Below are 21635 nucleotides of genomic sequence, written 5' to 3' on the forward strand. Positions count from 1 at the left end.
GAGCTAGCGCCGTGGGAGAGGCTGCTGAACCAGCAGGCACCAGAGCGCCCCCTTTGGGAAGTAGGCAGGGCAGCCTGGGCTTGGTGAAGGCAGTTGCGGGGCCAGGGCTGAGGGTTCGGGGAAGGAAGCTGGAGCTGCCAGGCCACCGGGCTTTGCTGAGCCTCCCTCTCCTCTTGCCCGGTGAGGAAAAGCTTCCCCTGCCACCAGCAGCCCCGTGAGCGACCTCCCCATCTCTGTCCATCCCACCAGGCCAGTCTGACAAGCATTGAAGAGGAAGCTGCGCCCGAGATACACCGAGCGATCTCTGGGGACCTGACTGCCGAGGAGGAGCTGGAGAGGGCCATGATGGAGGCAGCGATTGAGGAAGGGATATACAGGGTGAGCACAGTGGGAAGTACCACCCTCTAACCCCACACATACCAGCCCCACCGTCTGTGTCCCATGCGGAGCCTAGCACACTGAGAGTTGATTGCTGCAGACAGGGTAGGGGCCAGCCAGCAGGTGCCAGGGGTGGGTGATGATGCCCGAGATCATAGTCATATTGTCATGGCTGCTTGGTGCCAAACGCTTGGGCAGGACCCAGCTCTGTGTGAGCACGTGAGTTGGCTGGGGGGCACAAAGCCACTAGCACGGGAGATGCCACTGACTGATCACAGAGGAGAGTATCAGTCACAGGAAACCTCGTCACCGACTGGCTAAGTGGGTCCTGGGTCACCGTCTCCTCTGTTCCCAGGCGTTAGGGTGGGCAAAGTTTTTGGCCCGAGGGCCACATCTGGGTATAGAATTGTATGGCAGGCCCTGAATGCTCACAAAATTGGGGTTGGGGTGCGGGACGAGGTGAGGGCTCTGGCTGGGGGTGCAGGCTCTGGGGTGGGGCCAGAAATGAGGAGTTCAGGGTGTGGGAGGGGGGCTGGGCTGGGTTAGGGGGGGTGCAGGGGGCGTTGAGAGCTCCGGCTGGGGGTGTGGGCTCTGGGGTGGGGCTGGGAATGAGGGGTTTGGGGTGTAGGAGGATGCTCTGGGCTGGGACCGAGGGGTTCGGAGCGTGGAAGGGGTTCGGAGCGTGGAAGGGGTATCAGGGCTGGGGCAGGGGGTTGGGGCATGGAGGGGGGGCTTAGGGGTGCAGGCTCCAGGTGGCACTTACCTCAAGTGTCTCCCAGAAGCAGCGGCATGTCCCCACTCTGGCTCCTATGTCGAGGCACGACCAGCCCCATCCGCAGGCGCTGCCCCTGCAGCTCCCATTGGCCGTGGTTCCCGACCAATGGGAGCTGCGGAGGCAGTGCTTGGGGCAGAAGCAGTGTGCAGAGCGGAGTCCCCTGGCTGCCCCTACGCATAGGAGCGGGGACATGCTGCTGCTTCCAGGAGCCGCGTGGAGCGGCCCCTGACCCTGCTCCCTGGCTGGAGCGGGGCAAGCCCCAGATCCCACTCCCCAGCGGGAACTTGAGGGCCGGATTAAAGCGGCTGGTGGGCCAGATCCGGCCTGCAGGCCATAGTTTGCCCACCCCTGTGTTAGGTGGAGCTGTGGGCTGGTGACCTGAGCTCAGGGATCTCTGGGTTCTAATCCCAGCACTGGTGTTATCTCCCTGGCTGTCCCTTCCCCTCCCCTGTACAATGGGGATAATGGTACTGACCCCCCCCCCCCCGGACTGCAGAGCGGGATATTAACCAGTTAACGTGATGGAAGAGTGCTCGTTCCGGGGATGGACTGGCTAGTGTGTATTGGCACCTCTGTCAGGTGCACAACTATGTGTCACAGACCCAACACTGCTGACAGATTCCCTCTGCACTCGATATGCTGGGAGCTTCCAATTGGCTGTGGTGTAATGATAACCATGGCAACCCAGGTTGCCAGCAGTCTGTGACAGTGTCCTGCCCAGCCTCACTCCTCAGGGAATCCCTCGCGTTCAGAGCTGCCTGCTAGTATGGGAGGGTTTAGCTGGTAGGAGAGGCAGTACTGCCTAGTGGATGGGCTGGGAGTGGGCTGCAACTCAGGAGACCTGGGTTCTATTCCCAGCTCTGCCATGGACCTACTGGGTAACCTAAGGCAAGTCACTTCCCTGCTCTGTGCCTCAGTTTCCCCCACTGTGAAGTGAGGAGCTGACCCCCCTATTTATAAAGTGCTTTGAGAACAGCTCTGTAAGAACTGGGACTGTTATTACTGCTCCCCTGCTGTGCATGATCTTAAATTCAGCCACCATGACTGGCCTTTGCTGGCTCACCATGGGTCCAAACCCATCTGGACCGTCGGGCAGCATGTGCCACAGGCAGGGAAGCCTCGAAGCGCCACTGTCAAGGCCCGCTCTGACCTCTCCCCTCTTGGTTCCAGAGGACAGGTGGCTTGTTCGGTCATGTTGACTCCTTCATGGAGCGGAACAGGCCCCTGCAGCCCCACGTGACCAACCAGAGACCCCTGCAGTTCACTGAAGTGGGGAGTGAAGACTTGGACTCCCCTGTCTTCCTCGATGACTTCCCCCCAGACAGGAACACCACCAGCAACACAGCCACACGGTAATGCTTGGCGGTCGGAGACAGCCCTCCAGGGCGCGTGGCAGCGGGGGCCACAAGGCAATGTGCCGTCTGTATAAACGGCGCAGTCTCCATAAGAGAGGAACCCGACTGCGCGGCTGCTGTGACTTGGGGAGCAGGGGGAAGCTCGGCGCTCGGGGACTGTGAGCCCGGGTGCAGCCCTGGGTGCTTGTGCATGCGTGCACATGAGAGTGTGCACTTGTGCATATGTTTACTCGTGTGTGGGTCGGGCCAGACACTGGCCACCTTACTCTCCTTTAACCATGGGAGGGTGCAGTTTCTGCCTTCAGGTCTCAGGCAAAAACAGATGCTTGCATTGCCCAGGTCTCATTTACGTGCCTCCCCATGGCCAGGCAGCTTCACCCCTTCACCAGTGGTTCTCAACCTATTTATCATTGTGGCCCACAAAGTGTTACCTGGGTCACAGGCTAAGAACCCCATCTAACCCCCTCACAAACCCCTATGCTCAGTGCCCTCCGCCCACAGACCCCTCCACAGAGTGGGGGCAGAAGTGGAGAATTGGGTGTGGGGCAGGGACCCCAACCGGGACGCTGCTGTGCAGGGACCCCTAACCCCAACCCCCACTCTGTGGGGCTGCGGTGCAGCCAGGACCCTGACTCCAGACCCGGCCAGGACCCCACTGTACAGGGCCCAGCAGCAGCCATCTGCCTGGACCCTGCCACGCGGTAGCTAGTTGCCTGGTCCCAGAGCCCGCCTTGCGGCCTCTATCACACAGCTGAGCGGGCCGCAGCTGTGTACTAATTGGGCCGCATGCGGCCCGCAGGCGTAGGGTGACCAGACAGCAAGTGTGAAAAATCGGGACGGGGGGTGGGGGGTAATAGGAGCCTATATAAGAAAGAGACCCAAAAATCGGGACAGTCCCTATAAAATCGGGACATCTGGTCACCCTACGCGGGCCACGGGTTGAGAACCGCTGTTCTACACTGTGCTTCCCATAGGGCACACGCGGGGTTAAGGACAATACAGCGCCTCTTAAAAAAAGTGGGAGCACAGTCAGGGCCGGCTCCAGGGTTTTGGCCGCCCCAAGCAGCCAAACAAAACAAAACAAGCCTCAATCGCGATCTGCAGTGGCAATTCGGCAGGAGGTCCTTCGCTCCGAGCAGGAGTGAGGGACCATCCGCTGAATTGCCACCGAACAGCTGGACGTGCCACCCCTCTCCGAAGTGGCCGCCCCAAGCACCTGCTTGGTAAGCTGGTGCCTGGAGCCGGCCCTGAGCACAGTGCCTTTGAAAGCGACTATCCCAGTACAGCCGGCGCAGATCCTGTTTACACCAGCAGATGTCAGACTAATCCCAGCAACAGGCACGGTGCAGCTGCCAGGCTGATTTACCCCAGAGGAAGATCTGGCCCCAGATTATTGGTGGGGCACTTTAGAGTCTCGAACAGAGCAGAGACCGATTTAGAGCAGCAGCGAGCAGAGCCGCTCTGACACTCGGGGCAGCTCAGCCCCCCTGCGAATCGGGCCGCGTGATTTCAGGTGCCCAGGCTAAAGCTCTGGTCACTGAGACTAGTTCTGTGCGCAGATGTGCAGCTTGTGAAGCCCCGGACAGCTGTAGGTGCAATGAATGGTGCCTGCTGGCAGACTGCCCCTCCAAGGCTGCCCCTGTGACTGTTATCCATATGGACGCTGCAAGGACCTTGGGCTGGCCCCAGGGCTGGCATAAGCAGCGTGACTCCTTTGGCCTGAGCCCAGTTGTGCCCATCTGCATGTGGCTTTCGGTTTCCCAAACACTTCTTGGCTCTCTCTGGCCCTGGCGGTGATGTTATGTAGTTAGACAGCTCCAGAGAGTGCAGAAAAGACACAGCCACCTCCCAGAGCGCTTGTAATTGAAGCATGACATGCCCCTGGCAGGGTCATCAGCAGGGGTTGGTTGAGGAGGCGAACCTCGGATCTGAACGCATCAGCTGCTACCGCTTTAAGGCCTGTAACTCAGCAGCAGCAGAGCCAGGAATATCTTTGCATGGTCCTGCCAGCAGGGGGCGATGGCCGGACACCTGGACAAAACAACACAGGAGGTACAGAAACAGGAGGGCGGCGAAATGGGGGGACAAGGGTTACCCCACAAACATAACTAGGTTGCCCTCATGAGTCCTTCTGCTATCCGTCCCGGTGGGTGCTCCACCCTAGGATGTGTGCACCCTGGACTGGAGCCTGTGACGTCGTGCTGGTGGGCCTGCGCCGGCTCTGAGCGACAGGATACAGGGAAGCGAGAGCCCGCCGCCACTCAGTTCCTTCTCAGCTGCCTGTGGCTCGAGACCGAGTTTTCGGCGGGTAGCTGTGTTCTGCTTCCCGCCTTTCTCTCACCTCAGGAAAGACTTTTCTCGCGTATTCTCGTTTCTCATTTGTTTTCTTGCCCTATATTTTATTTTCATTTGTATTTCATCTGGCACGTTTCTGTGCTCTGGGAGAGGGGGTTCCCCATCTACTCCTGCACCTTTCTTTGTGCCGATCAATCTGTTGTGCCTAACACCCCAGGGGCTAAGCCCTGCCAGACTTGCCACAGGTCTTTTCCCCGCAGTGACGGACATTGGAGTTGCCTACGATGTTTGGGGAACTCCCCCATCCCCTCAAAGTGTGTGATCTGTCTGGGGGCAGGCCCCAAAATGACAGGGAGACGAGACTAGCAGTCCTGTTAATGGGACATGCTCTAGCTCTGGAGAGCTCCGCTTCCCCCCAGGCATTAGCACTGGCTCCTTCAGGCATCAGCCCAGCCTCAGCTGGGACCACGGAGACAAAGCCTTTGAAGAGGAGAAAGCACTCCTTCCCATCCAGAGACAGGGAGAAAAGGGGTAGGTCACCTCATAAGACCCACTCTCAGGAGCCCTCGTGTCCATTAAGGGTTACCATAGAGGCTCCGACTGAGTCCGGTATCGAGGTGTCGGTACCATGTACCTGATCCTCCGTGGCACCATGGTCCGCATGGAGCTACCACACATCCCTTGGCATCGGCTTCTGACCCCAGCTCTGAAGTGATACAGGACCCTGCATCCGCCTCAGTACTGCAGCAGTCTCCATCTCAAGGTCCACATTTTCACTTCTGCCTGTCAGCGGCTGTCAGTGCCCTCCAGCTCCTTCCAGGTTTCAGTTATCTGAAGATCTCATCATTTCGGATGAGCCTGATGCCATTGCTATGGGATCCGTCAGAGCCTCCTCACCCGTACAGCCCAGGCACCTGCAGGCCAAAACCCACCCAAGCCTCCAGCAGTCAGCATCCACCACATTACCTGAGCCATCACGTAGCCTCTCAGGTCTCGGTACAGGAATCCTTCCTGGTGCCATACCATCCGGCTGCCAAGGGTCCCTGTACCAAGGAGGACCCTAGAGAACCTGCCAGGCCTCACAGACCCAGAGATAACGGTCATTGGAGACACTCTCCCTGTTCCTCCCCCCCATCAATGGGAGTCCTGGGGGCCATTTTGGTGACCAGTTCCACAGGATGCCAAGAAGAGATTACAGGCACCCACTGGTCCCATGCCATCCATGGCAAGCAGCTGTCCCTCTCCCGGTACCATGCACGTCTTCGGTACCGGACAATACACAGCAGGAGTCAGAGCCTCCACCTGAGGAGGTCTCACCTCCTTCAGCTGAGTCCTCTTCATCTGTGGCCGAGGCGGTAACGCCACCCCAGCCCTCCTCTGCTGATGAGTTCAAAACTTTCCAGGAGCTCATGAAGAGGCTGGCGGACTCTCTCCAAATCCTGCTAGAGGAAGTCCAGGAGTCATAACATTCTTTGGTGAATATCAATCCCCAAGGAAAGATTGCTCCGCCCGTTAATGAGGCATTCTATCCCCAGCACAATTCCACCCACCTGAGAGATCTGATAAGAAGTCCCACCAAAGGGGAGGGAGCACTTCTTTTCCCACCCTCGCACTAATTCCTTAGCAGCCAAGGAAAGGAGCTGTCAGACTCGATGTAGACCCTCTCCAATAGACAATGAATCCAAGAGACTGGACGTATGGGGCAGAAAGAGCAACTCACCAGCTGCTCTTCAATTCCGTAGTGGCAATTTCGGGCCTGGGTGGTGAAATGGGACTTTACCACATTATTCAGAACGTACACACTTCATTGAGCATCTGCCACAAGACCAAAGAGACCGGTTTCAGTCCAGTGTTGTGGAGGTCCCATCCTTCCTCCTCCTGGGGCCAATCAAGCTGGTTCCAACAGCGTCCATCAGGAAAGGATTCTATTCCAACTACTTCCTAGTTCCCATGAGAGACGGAGGCGGGAGGTCGATTCTTGGCCTCAGAAACTTGAGCAACTAAGTTCTAGCACAACAGTTCAGCATGGTGACACTCGCTCCCTGTGACGTTATTGATATAATCTGGGACCATATAGATCATTGTTGCAACCGAGGTCCTGTAGTGGCACGCAAATCTTGTATAAAGGGGGTCAAATGGGGTGTCTAAGACAAGATTATGGTTTACTGGTTATGATTATGCTGTCTATATGTGTGTATTACTTTTGTAGTTGAAGTTATGAATATTGGCTCTATACTGTCTGTATTTCAAACTTATGCTATGCTGCTGGGTGACATCCCAGACAAACTGGTGTTAGCCTGCTTGATGGCCCATTAAGGACCATCAGCTATACAATGGACCCATTGAGAGAAGGCAAATATGCCTTGAGACTCAGCAAAGTATGCAGGAACTTGCCCATGTGACTCCAGACTCCATTTTGCTGTAATTTTCCACAGTAAGAACAAAGAGGTGTTCTTACACCTGGAAAAGACTATATAAGGCTGATGCCTCATCTCCATCTTGTCTTCAATCCTGCTTCATACCTCTGGAGGAACTTTGCTACAAGCTGAAGCTTTGAACAAAGGACTGAGGACCCATCCCAGCGGGGGATGTATTCCAGAGACTTGATTTGAACCTGCAGTTTATTCCATCGCTGCTGCAAGCCTGAATCAAGAACTTTGCCATTACTGTATGTAATTGATTCCATTTAACCAATTCTAACTCTCATCTCTATCTTTTTCCTTTTATGAATAAACCTTTAGATTTTAGATTCTGAAGGATTGGCAACAGCGTGATTTGTGGGTAAGATCTGATTTGTATATTGACCTGGGTCTGGGGCTTGGTCCTTTGGGATCAGGAGAACCTTTTTCTTTTAGTGGGGTATTGGTTTTCATAACCATTTGTCCCCATAACGAGTGGCACTGGTGGTAATACTGGGAAACTGGAGTGTCTAAGGGAGATTGCTTGTGAGACTTGCGGTTAGCCAGTGGGGTGAGACCGAAGTCCTCTTAGTCTGGCTGGTTTGGTTTGCCTTAGAGGTGGAAAAAACCCCAGCCTTGGGCTGTAACTGCCCTATTTGAGCAATTTGTCCTGAGTTGGCACTCTCAGTTGGGTTCCGCCAGAACCGCATTGTCACACTCCCATTCTCCCATTGTTGGATCCAGGACACGGGCTCGTCGCCCACGACCTACAGGATGCCCATCACCACAAGTGTTTACTTTGCTTTGTAATTGGACCACGATCAACACCAAGTTCTCCCCTCCAGTCTCTCCACGATGCCGAGGGTGTTTACGAAGTTCCTCTTGGCAGTAGTAGCTGGTCTCTGTCAATGGGGGATCTTGGTATTCCCATATTTGGACACCTGTTTGATCAGGGGTTGATCACTCCAAGAGGTCCAACCAGCCATGGCCAAGGCGTTAACTAGGACTTCGCATCAATCACAAAAAATTGATACTAACTCCAGTGTAAAGGATAAACTGCATAGGAGCCACTCGAGCCCACAACAGCAAGAGCCTATCTATTCTGGGAGACATCTTCCACCCTATCTGGCCTAATCTTGGTGCTACAGTTCAGCCCATAAACAATCATGAGGGCTCATCTTCCACTATTGGGATATACATCCTCCTGCACGTTCATGACGTCCTATGTGAGACTCCATCTCCGATGTCTCCAGGATGTGGTTTAGAACAGTAAATATCCCAGACCGACACCACCTGTCCAAAGGGGTCACAGTGCCTCAGAAGGTGTTGGATTCCCTTACATGACAGAGAGACCCACAGAGGGTCGGTGTGGGAACCCCATTCTTGCATCGCACACCATCAAAGATCCTCATGACAGATACGTCCTCTCTGAACCCCAGGGCCTGGCTCCCGAATGGCTCTCTCGACCATGGAGTTAACTCATTTGGCTGCAGTTCAGTCAGTTTGTTTGGCAGATAGCCCAGTACCGGCAAGACTTATCTCCGGAATGGAAACACTTTCACTCTTGATGTTCTCTTTCTTCTTCCCAAGCCCTAGAAGTTTCCCTTTCCAAAATACTTGACCGCCAGCTGGAATTAAAGATACAGGGTCTCTCGGTGAGCTTTGTTAGAGTGCAGGTGGCTGCTCTCACAGTTTTCCAGTTACCCATCCAGGGCTTCTCGGTTTTTGCCCACCCTGTCACAGCCAGATTCCTCCAGGCTCTATACAACTGGTTTTCTCCTGTTTGGGACCCAGTGAGACCTCAACCTGCTTCTTAATGCTCCAAGGAAAGTCTCCTTTGAACCAATGACTACCTGCTCTCTCCTCCATATCGCCTTCAAAATTTCATTCCTGGGCGCCATTACTTCAGCAAGACGAATTGGAGAGTGGAGGGCACTCCTGGCTGACACACCATATCCCACCCTTTCATAGGGACAAGGTTCTACTGTGTCCCCAGCCCTATTTTCTTCCTAAGGTCTCCTTGGAAGATCACATTAACCAGGAGATTCGCCTGCCAGTGTTCTACCCATATCCTCAGGCCTCCAGAGAGGTCGCAAGCCTTCATTCGCTGGATGTTCGACGGCCCTTGCCTTCTCTGTGGACAGGACTAGGTCCTTGAGGGCCTCTCCCAGGCTACTTGTGTTGCTAACAAAATGAATAAAGGGCCAGCCTGTTCCTAGTCCATACAGGGGTTGTCTGTGTGTTGCAGTTTGTATTTTAACCTGTTATGTGCCCCCCACGGTGATAGCACATTCCACTGGAGCTCAGTCCACATCCAGTACGTTCCCATAGCAGAAATCTGCAGGACTGTGACTGGTCTTCTGCCAGTCCTGTGCCAAGCATGTGCCATGTCCCCTGCTTCCAGAGAGGACGCTGCCTTTGGTGATATCGTTCTCCAAACAATCCTTGACTCACTTCTGTGGCATACCCCTCCTTTCTGAGTTACTGCTCTGGAGTGCCCTGCAGCGGGGCACCACAGGGACATATGCTTGACGAAGAAGGGACGGTGACTTACCTTACATAACTTGAGTTCTTCGAGATGCTTTGTTCCTATGGGTGCTCCACCTTCCCGGCCTCCTTCCCCTCCGCTGCGGATACGTCGCCCCGTTTCACTCCTTCAGAGAACAAGGTGTGACTCTGTGCAGACCTGCCAGCACGACTGCAGTCTCCGCATGCACATCCTGTGGTGGAGCACCCATCGGGCCACAACATCTCAAAGAACCCAGGTTTCAGAGGGGTAGCCGTGTTAGTCTGTGTTCATCCCTGTTGATATTCACCCCTTCTTGTCCACTGTTGGGAATGGGCCACATCCACCCTAATTGAATTGGCCTCGGTAGCACTGACCCCTCCACTTGGTAAGGCAACTCCCATCTTTTCATGTGCTGTATATTTATACCTGCCTACTTTTTTTTCACTTCATGCCTCTGATGACGTAAGTTCTAGCCCACGAAAGCTTATGCCCCAATAAATTTGTTAGTCTCTAAGGTGCCAAAAGAACCCAGGGTAAATCACCTCTCCTTCTTCACACTTAGTGATGCTGTCCTGTCTGTGTCTGTCCCTATTCACCTCATCTATCTATCTATCCCGAGACAGATCCTTCTATCATGTATGAATCCATCTGTCCATCTTACACATCCATCCAGTACCTAGAGTGTCTGTCTGTCCAGTCATTAGTTCTCTCTCTAATACAAGTGGTGTTTGTGCTGTTTTTATTAATATGATTGGGTGGAGGTGATTATGGTAGGGAGGAGATGAGCCCAGAGGTGCTGAAGAAGAGGAGGGAGGGGAGGAGCCCAGAGGTGCTGAAGGAGGGTAGAGGAGGGAGGAGAGGAGACCAGAGGTGCTGAAAAAGGGGATGGAGGGGAGGAGCCCAGAGGTGCTGAAGGAGGGTAGAGGAGGGAGGGGAGGAGCCCAGAGGTGCTGAAGGAGGGTAGAGGAGGGAGGGGAGGAGCCCAGAGGTGCTGAAGAAGGGGAGGAGCCCAGAGGTGCTGAAAAAGGGGAGGGAGGGGAGGAGCCCAGAGGTGCTGAAGGAGGGTAGAGGAGGGAGGGGAGGAGACCAGAGGTGCTGAAGAAGGGGAGGGAGGGTAGAGGAGGGAGGGGAGGAGCCCAGAGGTGCTGAAGAAGGGGAGGAGCCCAGAGGTGCTGAAAAAGGGGAGGGAGGGGAGGAGCCCAGAGGTGCTGAAGGAGGGTAGAGGAGGGAGGGGAGGAGACCAGAGGTGCTGAAGAAGGGGAGGGAGGGTAGAGGAGGGAGGGGAGGAGACCAGAGGTGCTGAAGAAGAGGAGGGAGGGAGGAGGGGGAGGGGAGGGGAGGAGCCCAGAGGTGCTGAAGAAGAGGATGGGGGGTAGAGGAGGGAGGATCCCAGAGGTGCTGAAGAACAGGATCGGGGGTAGAGGAGGGAGCTGTGGTGGACAGAGGGCAGGAGGCAGTTAGGGTCTCGAATGGTGACTGACGCTTGTGAATGGAAGCCCTTGGAGGGATGGCTGGGTGGTGGTCCCTGCGCCAGCCCGACGCTCTTTCCTCTCCCTGACAGGGTGCAGTACGAGGACGAGCTGCGGGGGGAGAGGATGCTGCTGGCATCCTGCCAGCCACAGCCACACTCTGCCCTGGGTTAGTACCTGCAGCATCGTCGCACCGGGCACTTCCTGGCCTTACTGGGAGGGGTGTCCTGGGGGGGTAGTGTCATGGCCTGGGGAAACTCCCAGCTTACCAGATGGGCATAGGGTGGGACCCCATGTTTCACCAAGTGGCCTGGAGGATGGACCCTCTTTTGTCAGAGGGTTGGGAGGGAGGCCCCCCTTTTATTGGGGGGACCCCATAAGGCGTGGAAGGGAGGGGGCCCATTTTATGTGGGGGTGGGACTCCATTTTTCACCAAGGCAGCCAGTGAGCCCCCTTTTATCGGGGAGCAGGGGCTGTCTCTTCGTGGTCCTAAGGATGAACTAAGCAATAGAAAGAGAAGGCAACACTGGAATTCCCTGCAGCAGCGAATGCAGATAACCTCCTTCCCTGGGGGTGCCAGTTCTCGGGCAGGGGTCCTTTTCCCAGGGCGCCATGGCCCTCAAGGGGAGGGGAAGCAGGAGGCTGAATTTCCTGGGGTGCTGCAGGCCGAGTTCCCCCTCAGCCGGCAGAGACAGGAGGTCGTGGTTCCCAGGAGGGGTCATCCAGGTCTCTGTTTTCCCATCCCCATGTGCAGGCCTCGCCGGGGGCAGGGGCGGCCTGGGTGTAAGGCCAAGGGAAGGCCCATGCTCCACTCTTTCCCTGTGAGCGAGGGGCGCATCCAGTTCCCTCTGCCTCTCTCGGCGGGTCGCCGGGGAGGGGGCTGGCCCAGGGCTGGCTGGGGCATGTGCACAGGATCTCCAAGTGCACCAGAGCTCTGCTTCCCCCGCCCCCGCACTAGTCAGCCCCTTCCCAGCTGGCACCCCCTATGCCTCAGGGCCACAGCAGTGTCCTTCCCGTGGGCTCCCCAAGTGACGCACCCGTTCCCTTCCCCTCAGGCCACAACCGCTCCTTCCGCCTGGAGAAGCGGCAGCGGTGGCTGGACAGGAGGTGGGCAGCCAGTGTCGGCGGATGCCCGGGATTGGAGCTGCAGGTAAATGGCGCTGGGATATCATGTGGCTCATCTGGGGGAGGAGGGGAGGTTAGTCCCCCTCCCACTTTGGGCTGGCCAAGACAACTGTGCACTGGAGGCACCGGGTCCCCCGGGGCTAGCTAGCAGGAGATCCCAGCTTGGCATCTGCCTCGTGCGCTGCGTCCGCCCCAGCCTGGTTGGCCTCTGGGAAGCAGGACGGAGCCTACGCTCATGGCCTATCCGCAGCAGGGACGCGGCCATGGGGCTGGGGGAAGCTGGGGGTGTCCCAGTGTCCAGCCACAAGTCCCCCGAATGGCTCAGGTGCAAAGACCCCGTCTCCGGCACCCCTGCCCTCTTCCCAATGGCAACTGGAACGGCCCACAGGGCTGGAGCCTCTGCCGGGGCCACTGGTGGCTAGGAGTGGGGATGGGCGTACCAGGGAATGGAGCACTGGGGGGCGGGGGGCGTGCCTTGTTATATCCAGGTAATCACAGCTCCGCTATGTAAGGAGATGAGGCTCTGTAGCCATGCCCCTTCTCTGCCCATTCCCCTGTCCTCTTCCGCCCTGTGCTCCAGAGGAAAGAAGGCCCCTGGGGCTATGGACGGGGGCTGTTGCTAGCCTGGGGGAGTTGGCCATTGACTCTACAGGAGCCAAGTTCAAGTGACTGGGCAGTATCCTGGAGCTCAGAGCTTGGTCCCTGCTCTAGTGCCCAGCCAGGCAGGACTGGCCCTCGGGTTCTATACCATCGCCAACGATCGCCACCTCTCCTTAAACTAACCGGGGCGCCCGGCTGTTCCCGGAGCCCAGCAGGGAGCAGGGCAGGCGCAGGTAGTGCTGTCCAAGTGCTGAGTCATCGCCCCGGAAGAGGCTGCGCTCTTCCTCCAAAGGGGTGCCACCGGGCGGCTAGCGGACGCCACGGCGGGCGAGAGGGATCTGAGCTGCTCTGCAAGCCTGGGGGGTGGCCTTGGGCGATTCCACGGACCAGCCCCCACCTCGCCCACCTGTCGAGGCTGTTGCAGCACGTTCAGTATTGCTCACCCCCGAGGATGTGACTCTTGGCTCCTTCTCCGCCCAGCTGCGCAGAGAGGAGGCCGCTGCCCAGGAGCGGGGAGCGGACCTGAGCTCCAAGTGCCAGCTGGATGGTGGCAGTGACATGAACGGGGAGGGAGATGCTGCTGCCTCCACCCCAGCCACCACCTTACTCATCCAGGAGGTAGCAGTGGGGCAGCACCCAGCAGGGGGACTGGCTGGGGTGGGACTGGAGAGACTGTTCCTGGGGGAGCGGTGAAAGGAGGAGAGAGGCCACAGCTCCTGGAGTGGGATGGGGTGAGGCCAGGGGGCGGGGGCAGAGGCAGGATGGAACGGGGGGAGTTGCCAGCCCTGAGCCTACGGATCAGAATGGGGTGAAACCAGAGATCAGTAATGGTGCTGGCACAGCGGTAAGGCAGGCAGAAAGCCAGCTGTGGGATAGACGCAGGAAGGGGGCTGTGGGTTGGGAGTGAGGAGCACCAGTGGAGCTGTGTGTGTGAGGAGCCCAAGGCTGTGATAGCAGGGGCTGTGGGTCGGGACTGAGGGGCACTGGTGGAGCCCAGGGCTGGGATAGCAGGGACTGTGGGTCGGGATTGCAGGGCACTGGTGGAGCCGGGGGGAGTCCAGGGCCCTAGGGCTGGGATAGCAGGGGCTGTGGGTCGGGATTGCAGGGCACTGGTGGAGCCGGGGGGAGTCCAGGGCCCTAGGGCTGGGATAGCAGGGGCTGTGGGTCGGGATTGCAGGGCACTGGTGGAGCCGGGGGGAGCTCAGGGCTGGGATAGCAGGAGCTGTGGGTCGGGATTGCGGGGCACCGGCGGAGCTGGGGGGAGCCCAGGGCTGGGATAGCAGGGGCTGTGGGTCGGGATTGCGGGGGACTGGTGGAGCTGGGGGGAGCCCAGGGCTGGGATAGCAGGGGTGTGGGTCGGGATTGCGGGGCACCGGTGGAGTTTGGGGGAGTCCAGGGCTGGGATAGCAGGGGCTGTGGGTCGGGATTGCGGGGCACCGGTGGAGCTTGGGGGAGTCCAGGGCTGGGATAGCAGGGGCTGTGGGTCGGGATTGCGGGGCACCAGTGGAGCTTGGGGGAGTCCAGGGCTGGGATAGCGGGGGCTGTGGGTCGGAATTGCGGGGCACCAGTGGAGCTTGGGGGAGTCCAGGGCTGGGATAGCGGGGGCTGTGGGTCGGGATTGCGGGGGACTGGTGGAGCTGGGGGGAACCCAGGGCTGGGATAGCAGGGGTGTGGGTCGGGATTGCAGGGCACTGGTGGAGCCGGGGGGAGTCCAGGGCCCCAGGGCTGGGCTAGCGGGGGCTGTGGGTCGGGATTGAGGGGCACAGGTGGAGCTGCGGGGAGCCCAGGGCTGGGATAGCAGGGACTGCGGGTTGGGATTGAGGGGCACCGGTGGAGCTAGGGGGAGCCCCAGGGTGGGATAGCGGGGGCTATTGGTCAGGATTGGGGGGAGCCCAGGGCTGGGATAGCAGGGGCTGTGGGTCGGGATTGCGGGGCACTGGTGGAACCCAGGGCTGGGATAGCAGGGGCTGTGGGTCGGGATTGCGGGGCACTGGTGGAGCTGGGGGGAACCCAGGGCTGGGATAGCAGGGGCTGTGGGTCGGGATTGCGGGGGACTGGTGGAGCCGGGGGGAGCCCAGGGCTGGGATAGCAGGGGTGTGGGTCGGGATTGCGGGGGACTGGTGGAGCCGGGGGGAGCCCAGGGCTGGGATAGCAGGGGTGTGGGTCGGGATTGAGGGGCACCGGTGGAACCCAGGGCTGGGATAGCAGGGGCTGTGGGTCGGGATTGAGGGGCTCCGGCGGAGCTGGGGGGAGCCCAGGGCTGTGATAGCGGGGGCTGTGGGTCGGGATTGCGGGGCACCGGCGGAGCTGGGGGGAGCCCAGGGCTGGGATAGCGGGGGCTGTGGGTCGGGATTGAGGGGCACCGGCGGAGCTGTGGGGAGCCCAGGGCTGGGATAGCGGGGGCTGTGGGTCGGGATTGCGGGGCACCGGCGGAGCTGGGGGGAGCCCAGGGCTGGGATAGCGGGGGCTGTGGGTCGGGATTGCGGGGCACCGGCGGAGCTGGGGGGAGCCCAGGGCTGGGATAGCGGGGGCTGTGGGTCGGGATTGCGGGGCACCGGCGGAGCTGGGGGGAGCCCAGGGCTGGGATAGCAGGGGCTGTGGGTCGGGATTGCGGGGCACCGGCGGAGCTGGGGGGAGCCCAGGGCTGGGATAGCGGGGGCTGTGGGTCGGGATTGCGGGGCACCGGCGGAGCTGGGGGGAGCCCAGGGCTGGGATAGCGGGGGCTGTGGGTCGGGATTGCGGGGCACCGGTGGAGCTGCGGGGATAGCAGGGGCTGTGTGTCGGGATTGAGGCGCACCAGCGAAGCTGCATACGGGGAATTTGCCGAGCGTCTGCTCACACTTTGCTGTAGGCCCGGTTCGCTCCCGCGTGTGAACGTTCCCAGCTCCACAGGTTTGTGCTAAGCTCGGAAGCGCAGGCATCAGCTGCACAGAGCCCAGAGGTCGTTTCTTCACAGCCCGAGCAGCCAGGTTGTGCTGATCCCTTTCTTCTGCTGCAGGCTCTGCTCTCCAGGGGCCTGGGCGCTCTGGCCCACGACCCATCCTTTGTGACGGGCATGAGAGTCGAGGTGGCTGCCACCTGCCAGCTGGAGATGGTGCTGATGGAAGAGGCTGTGGCCGAGCTGCTGAGGGGAAGGGAAAGCCCAGAGGGAGCAGAGGCCGGTTCCACCCACTGACACACCTTGGCCACGTCCCTGCATAGCTCCCCTGGGCCCGGCATGCCTGGCTCCCAGAGGCCATCTCCAGCCCCTGCCTCTGTGACACTGCCGGGGATCCCCCTCGCCAATGGTGCCAGCCGGGAGGTGCTGCCTGATTGTGGGCTTTGAGAGGGTTACCGTGGAACCACAGCGCCATCTCCTCCCACACACAGCCTTGACTGGTTGCTCTCTGCCCCGGGCCAGGCAGATGGGAGCCAGAGAAGGACTCGCCGGGCTGTTTGGGAAGGAGCGGTGAGGGCCTGAACTCCGGGGGCATTTCCTACAGGGGTGTCTGGTGCTGTGTGGGCAAGGTGCGCCCCCTGCCCTCTCAAGAGCTGTAACGTGTGCGCCGGACGGGTCATTAAATCCCTGGCACTGCGATCACGCTGCTCCGCTCTGTCCTTCAGTGCTCTGGTCTTCGATCAGAGGGGGGCCAGCGGAGACCCTTGGGGGCCTGCTTTCCAGCAGTGCTGAGCACCCGCAGCTCCAGCCAACGCCAGCGGGACTCGTGGGTGCCCGTCCCTCTGAACACCAGCCCCCCAGGTGTCTCCAGTCAGGCCTGCCGAATGAGCGGCCACTTTCCAACTGTGGGGCTGAACATACATAGCCAGAGCCGGCCCTTGCCATCTAGACAAGGCACCTGCTACAGATGGGGAACGAGGCTCAGCGAGGGGAAGGGGAGATTCTCACTATTTATCTTGCTCCCTGTGACTGCCGGGAGGCCTCGCCTCTCATTGTCACATGAGCCTTTGCAAACCAACGCCGGGGTGACTGGCCAAAGGTCACAGGGGGAGTCTGTGGCCAACGTGGGAACTGACCCCACATCTGAGTCCCGGCCAGAGCCTTAACCACGAGCCCACCCTTCCTCTGACACGGCATCCCTTCCTCTGTCCCAGGAGCCATGGCCTGGGCCTGCCCTTGGCTTGGACCCTGAGCTGGGAGGGGCAGCTTGCCCTGTGGTGATTTATTATTGCTATTACCCTAGTGCCTAGGAGCCCCCGGCGTGATGCTCGGGGCTGTGCCAGCACAGGACAGAAAGAAGGTCCGTGCCCTAAGGGGCCAGCTCACCACGTACGCCCTGGGTCAATCTCCCGTGTCGCATTGTCTTCGCCCAGGACAGGTGGCATTTCCGGATGCTGAGTAAAATCACATGTGTGTTTTGTTTTAATCAGCCCAATAAAGAGGAGATTTGGTGCCTTTTGTGGTAAATTTCCCAGGCTGGGTTCAAAGGTAGGGCTGCCTCGCTCTGTTTCAAAGCAGGAATAAGTGCTCTGGGTGAAATCTAGCTCAGATACAGCGCCCGTTCTTACTGTGTGGGGGTGGAAATTAACAATCAGAACAACTTTCTGAGTGGGGTGGATTCTGCTGCATCTGGATGGCTCCTTCCAAAAACCACAAGGCAGGGGCTTGAGGAACAACGGGTTGAAATTCTCCAGCCTGGGTTAAACGGAAGGTCAGACGAGGGGAGCGCAGGGGTCCCTGCTGGTGTAAATCAGCATCGTGCCATTGCTGTCAATGGAGCTGGGCCAGCTGAGGATGTGGCTTCTCTGTGATTAGCTGATAATCCAGCCCCGTTCCTTCTCCGGCGACGAACCGGAGCCAAATTCATTCGTACCAGGAAAGGAACCCGATAGGGCTTGAAAGTCGTGGAGGGAGCAGATGTGCTGGGGTCGGGATTTGTAGCGAACGGCTGATCTGCTGAATTCGTCCTCTCCCTCGCTGTGCAAACTTGCCCAAGGAGCCCGATGCTGGGGACTGGGCTCTTGGGAGAATCTGGCCTGCCGTGGCTTCCAGGGGTCCGTGCTGTCCTGCCAGCGTGGCGTGATCTGGGACACCCCAGCCAAGACAGCATTGCCCAGCCAGTGTTGCCAGGACGGCACTTCTGTCATGGGGAGCGGTGGGGGTGGCTGCACGGCACCCCCTGCTGGACAGTGCTTCTCCTCCCCTCTGCCCCCCGGGCTGCACGCTCTGGTTTGAAGCAGTGTGAGCCCATTGCTAGCCCAGTCCCTGGCTCCTCCCCGGCTAATCTAGATTAAAATGCAGAGAAATTATGGGTCCCGTGGGACGCGCTGAATCAATAGAGCCCGTCTGCTCTCAGCCATGGTGTTTATTTGTTAACTTAATAAACGGGAAGTGGCTGTCGCACCTGCGGCCAAGCCCTGGCGAGTGACAGCAGGGGGTCCCCCTGGGGGGGGGGCGGGGGAGGGGAAAGGAGCCAGGCAGTCAGCGGCTCTCTGGGGGTGGAGAGCCGGGGAGTTGGCAGGGAAATTAAGCCTGTGCTCAGACGGAACTCAGGGCTCTTCCCCCAGAAGTCAGGGGGCATCCCTGGGGGTTTAAGGAGTGGCTGGCCCCCCCGCGAAGTGTTTAATCAGACACACGCTGTAGGAACTGAGCATTGTCTAGAGGTTGGAACAGGGGACCATGGGCCAGGCCTCCTGGAGTCTGTTCCCAGCTCTGGCACACTGTGTGCCCATGGGCAAATCACTCGCCCTGCTCCGTGCCTCAGTTTCCTTCTCTGTAATGTGGGGATAATAGTACCCATCTGCCTCGCGGGGGAGTTGTGAAACTTCATTAATCATGATCCAGCCAGAGATCTTAAGGGTGTGTGGCTGAGGTGGGGGGAAACTGAGGCACAGCAAAAGGAAGTGACTTGCCCCAGGTCACACAAGGGAGTCAGTGTCAGAGCTGGGGACAGAATCCATGCCTCCTGGTCCCCAGTTCTGTGCCTGAGCCACACTGCTACTGTCAATAAGGAATGAGATCTATAATAATCCAGTGTAATAAGGGCTCGACTCTCATGCCCGTCACAAAGGATGGGTCGTGGGCCAGAGCGCCCAGGCCCCTGGAGAGCAGAGCCTGCAGCAGAAGGGAGGTCTAGGTTGGACATTAGGAAAAAGTTCCTAACTGTCAGGGTGGTTAAACACTGGAACAAATTGCCTAGGGAGGTTGTGGAATCTCCGTCTCTGGAGATATTTAAGAGTAGGTTAGATAAATGTCTATCAGGGATGGTCTAGACAGTATTTGGTCCTGCCATGCGGGCAGGGGACTGGACTCGCTGACCTCTCGAGGTCCCTTCCAGTCCTATAATCTATGAATCTATGAATCTATGAAATCATTATGCTTATCCTTCCTCTCTCCACTCTGTAACTCTGAAATCCTGGGCAGTGGCGGATTAGCTACTGGGCCAATGGGTCCCATGCCCATGGGCCTTGGCAATTGGGGGGGCCCTGGAAAAATGGGCACCCCCATGACCTGCTCTGCCCACCCAGCATTCCTGCCTGGGGGTGGGGAAAGCCCCCACACCCTGACCCCAATTCCCTGGCAGGAGCACCAGGAGTGCAGGGGGGATGGGACTAGAGGCAGAAGAGATGCTCTGACCCAGGGCCCCACAAAATCTTAATCTGCCTCTGGTCCTGGCTGCAGGCTACTGAGAACAGCTTGCATGGGGATGAGGCTCCAGTGGCTTTTTCACTCCTTAGTTTTGGGATGAGCCATTTGGATCAAGGCCACTTGGCCGGATAATTATGACCTCCTGGAGAGAGGCCTTCAGGCCTAGGAATGATTAGCTGGGGGCGCTGGCTCCTGTCTTCATACAAGACGGCCTGGGGACACAGAACAGGGAAGCTAGAGCCCATGTTTTGACCAGTAGGGTAGAGTCCCCCACCGGCAAACACTCCTTGGGGGCTCAGCTGCTCTTTAAATCAGTGAGCGCTTGTCCCAGCTGACACTGTGAGCCTCTTTCTTAGAGAAAGGGGAGGGGAGGGAATATCTTTAGTTGGCCCAACTCCTGCGAGTGAGAGAGAGGAGCGTTCGAGCTACACAGAGCTCTTCTACAGGTCCTGGTGTCTCTCACCAACTGAAGTTGGTTCAATCAAAGATATTCCTTCCCGCACCTTGTCTGTCTCATCGCCCGGGACCAACACAGCTAGGACAACACTGCAGATTCTTTCCCAGGTGTCCGGCTGCTGGGTCTTGCCCACACGTTCAGGGTCTAACTGGTCACTATATTTGGAGGTCAGGAAGGAATTTCCCCCCAGGTCAGATTGGCAGAGACCCTGGGAGGGTTTTGCCTTCTTCTGCAGCATGGGGCATGGGTCACTTGCAGGTTTAAACTAGTGTCAGTGGTGGATTCTCTGTAACGTGGAGTCGTCAAACCCTGATTTGAGGACGTCGGTAACTCAGCCGGAGGTGGTCAAACTAGCTGAATGATGATGGTCCCTTCTGGCCTTAAAGTCTGTGAGTCTGTGTGCTGACCCACACCCAGGCAAGGGGACCTAGGGAGGCTGGGGCCATTGGAGCAGGGTAGAAAGAGTAACATGAAGGTGGAACACAGCGAATGGGATTCCTGGGGACCTGAGCAAAATAGGCTTCATCAAACAATGGGGGCCCCTTAATCCGCTTGCGCTGTATGTTTAATGGGGGCGGGGGGGGAGGCGCTGGGTTGCCAGCAAACACGGGAGCTCTGTGCAGCAAGAGCCGGCCAGGACTATGACGCTCCCGGCTGGCCAAACTGGGGCCCTCTCCCTGCTGTAAAGAGCCCAAACGCTGCAGCTCATCTGGGGTTGGAGCATCGCCTGGTGCCAAGGAAACAAGTGGTTAACCTCAGCCCCGCTTCCCCTCCCCTTGAGCTGGGGCTGGGCTAGGGGGAGGCTGGGATCTGTGGTCGCAGGGCTGGGGAATGGGGGGTATCTTTGCAGTGTCCTAGCTTAGCTTGCTTTAAAGACGCCCTCTGTGGCAAAGGTCTTGCTTTCTGCCCTTGTGCGTTCCCTGTGGCTGGGACGTCCCAGCAGCACAAGGGATAAGGACTCGGGGTACACCTGTTGCAAGTGCTGGGACAGGCAGGTCGACCACCCTGTGCCAAGGGGAAGCACCAATAGACTCAGGCCACAGCTGAATTCGGGAAACAACAAAGGCAAAACCCAGCTCCGGGAGCGTGGCTAAAAGGTTGAAGCTCAGGGCTGCGGGTGGGGTGCCCGAGCAGAGAACACCAGACAGCACCCACTGCCTGCAGAGAGTCGGTGGACACTGCGTGGAGGTGTGACACAACGAGGGATCAGAAACAGTCGCAGAGCAGCCTCCGCCCAGTGTCCTCCTCCTGCTGTGACGGCTGGTTGTCCTGCCCAGCGCCCGCAGGAGGTTGACCAGGAGGTCTCACGATTTCCTGGGGCTCCGAATGGGCATGCAAGACTGAGCTAGTGAGGGGCAAAGTGCAGTGAGAGGCCCTGGAGGAGCCGGCCGAGAGGCTGCAGCCTGGTGCACTCTACAGTGGTCTCAAGTTGCAGTGGGAAAGGTCTAGGTTGGATATTAGGAAACACTATTTCACTAGGAGGGTGGTGAAGCACTGGAATGGGTTACCTACAGAGCCGGCTCCAGGTTTTCTGCCGCCCCAAGTGGCAAAAAAAAAAAAAAAAAAAAAAGCCATGGCAGCGCGATTGCGCAACTCCACTCTTCGGCGGCAATTTGGCGGCAGGTCCTTCGCTCCGAGAGGGACTGAGGGACCCGCCGCCGAATTGCCGCTGAAGACCCGGACATGC

The 21635-nt window shown here is 58.5% G+C and overlaps 1 protein-coding gene across 1 annotated transcript in view; it reads left to right on the plus strand.

Annotated features, from left to right (window-relative positions):
- LOC128836061 (voltage-dependent L-type calcium channel subunit alpha-1S-like) overlaps positions 1-16080 on the plus strand; it is a 36625-nt gene extending 20545 nt beyond the window's left edge. Inside the window, exons 10-15 of the mRNA XM_054026082.1 lie at positions 250-378; positions 2324-2505; positions 11273-11349; positions 12236-12330; positions 13386-13523; positions 15904-16080. Of these exons, the coding sequence (XP_053882057.1) occupies positions 250-378; positions 2324-2505; positions 11273-11349; positions 12236-12330; positions 13386-13523; positions 15904-16080 (798 nt within the window). The remainder of the gene's footprint in view (positions 1-249; positions 379-2323; positions 2506-11272; positions 11350-12235; positions 12331-13385; positions 13524-15903) is intronic.
- The last annotated feature ends 5555 nt before the right edge of the window (positions 16081-21635 follow it).

The sequence above is a fragment of the Malaclemys terrapin genome, chromosome 4 (genome assembly GCF_027887155.1).
Source record: "Malaclemys terrapin pileata isolate rMalTer1 chromosome 4, rMalTer1.hap1, whole genome shotgun sequence".
NCBI lineage: Eukaryota > Metazoa > Chordata > Testudines > Emydidae > Malaclemys > Malaclemys terrapin.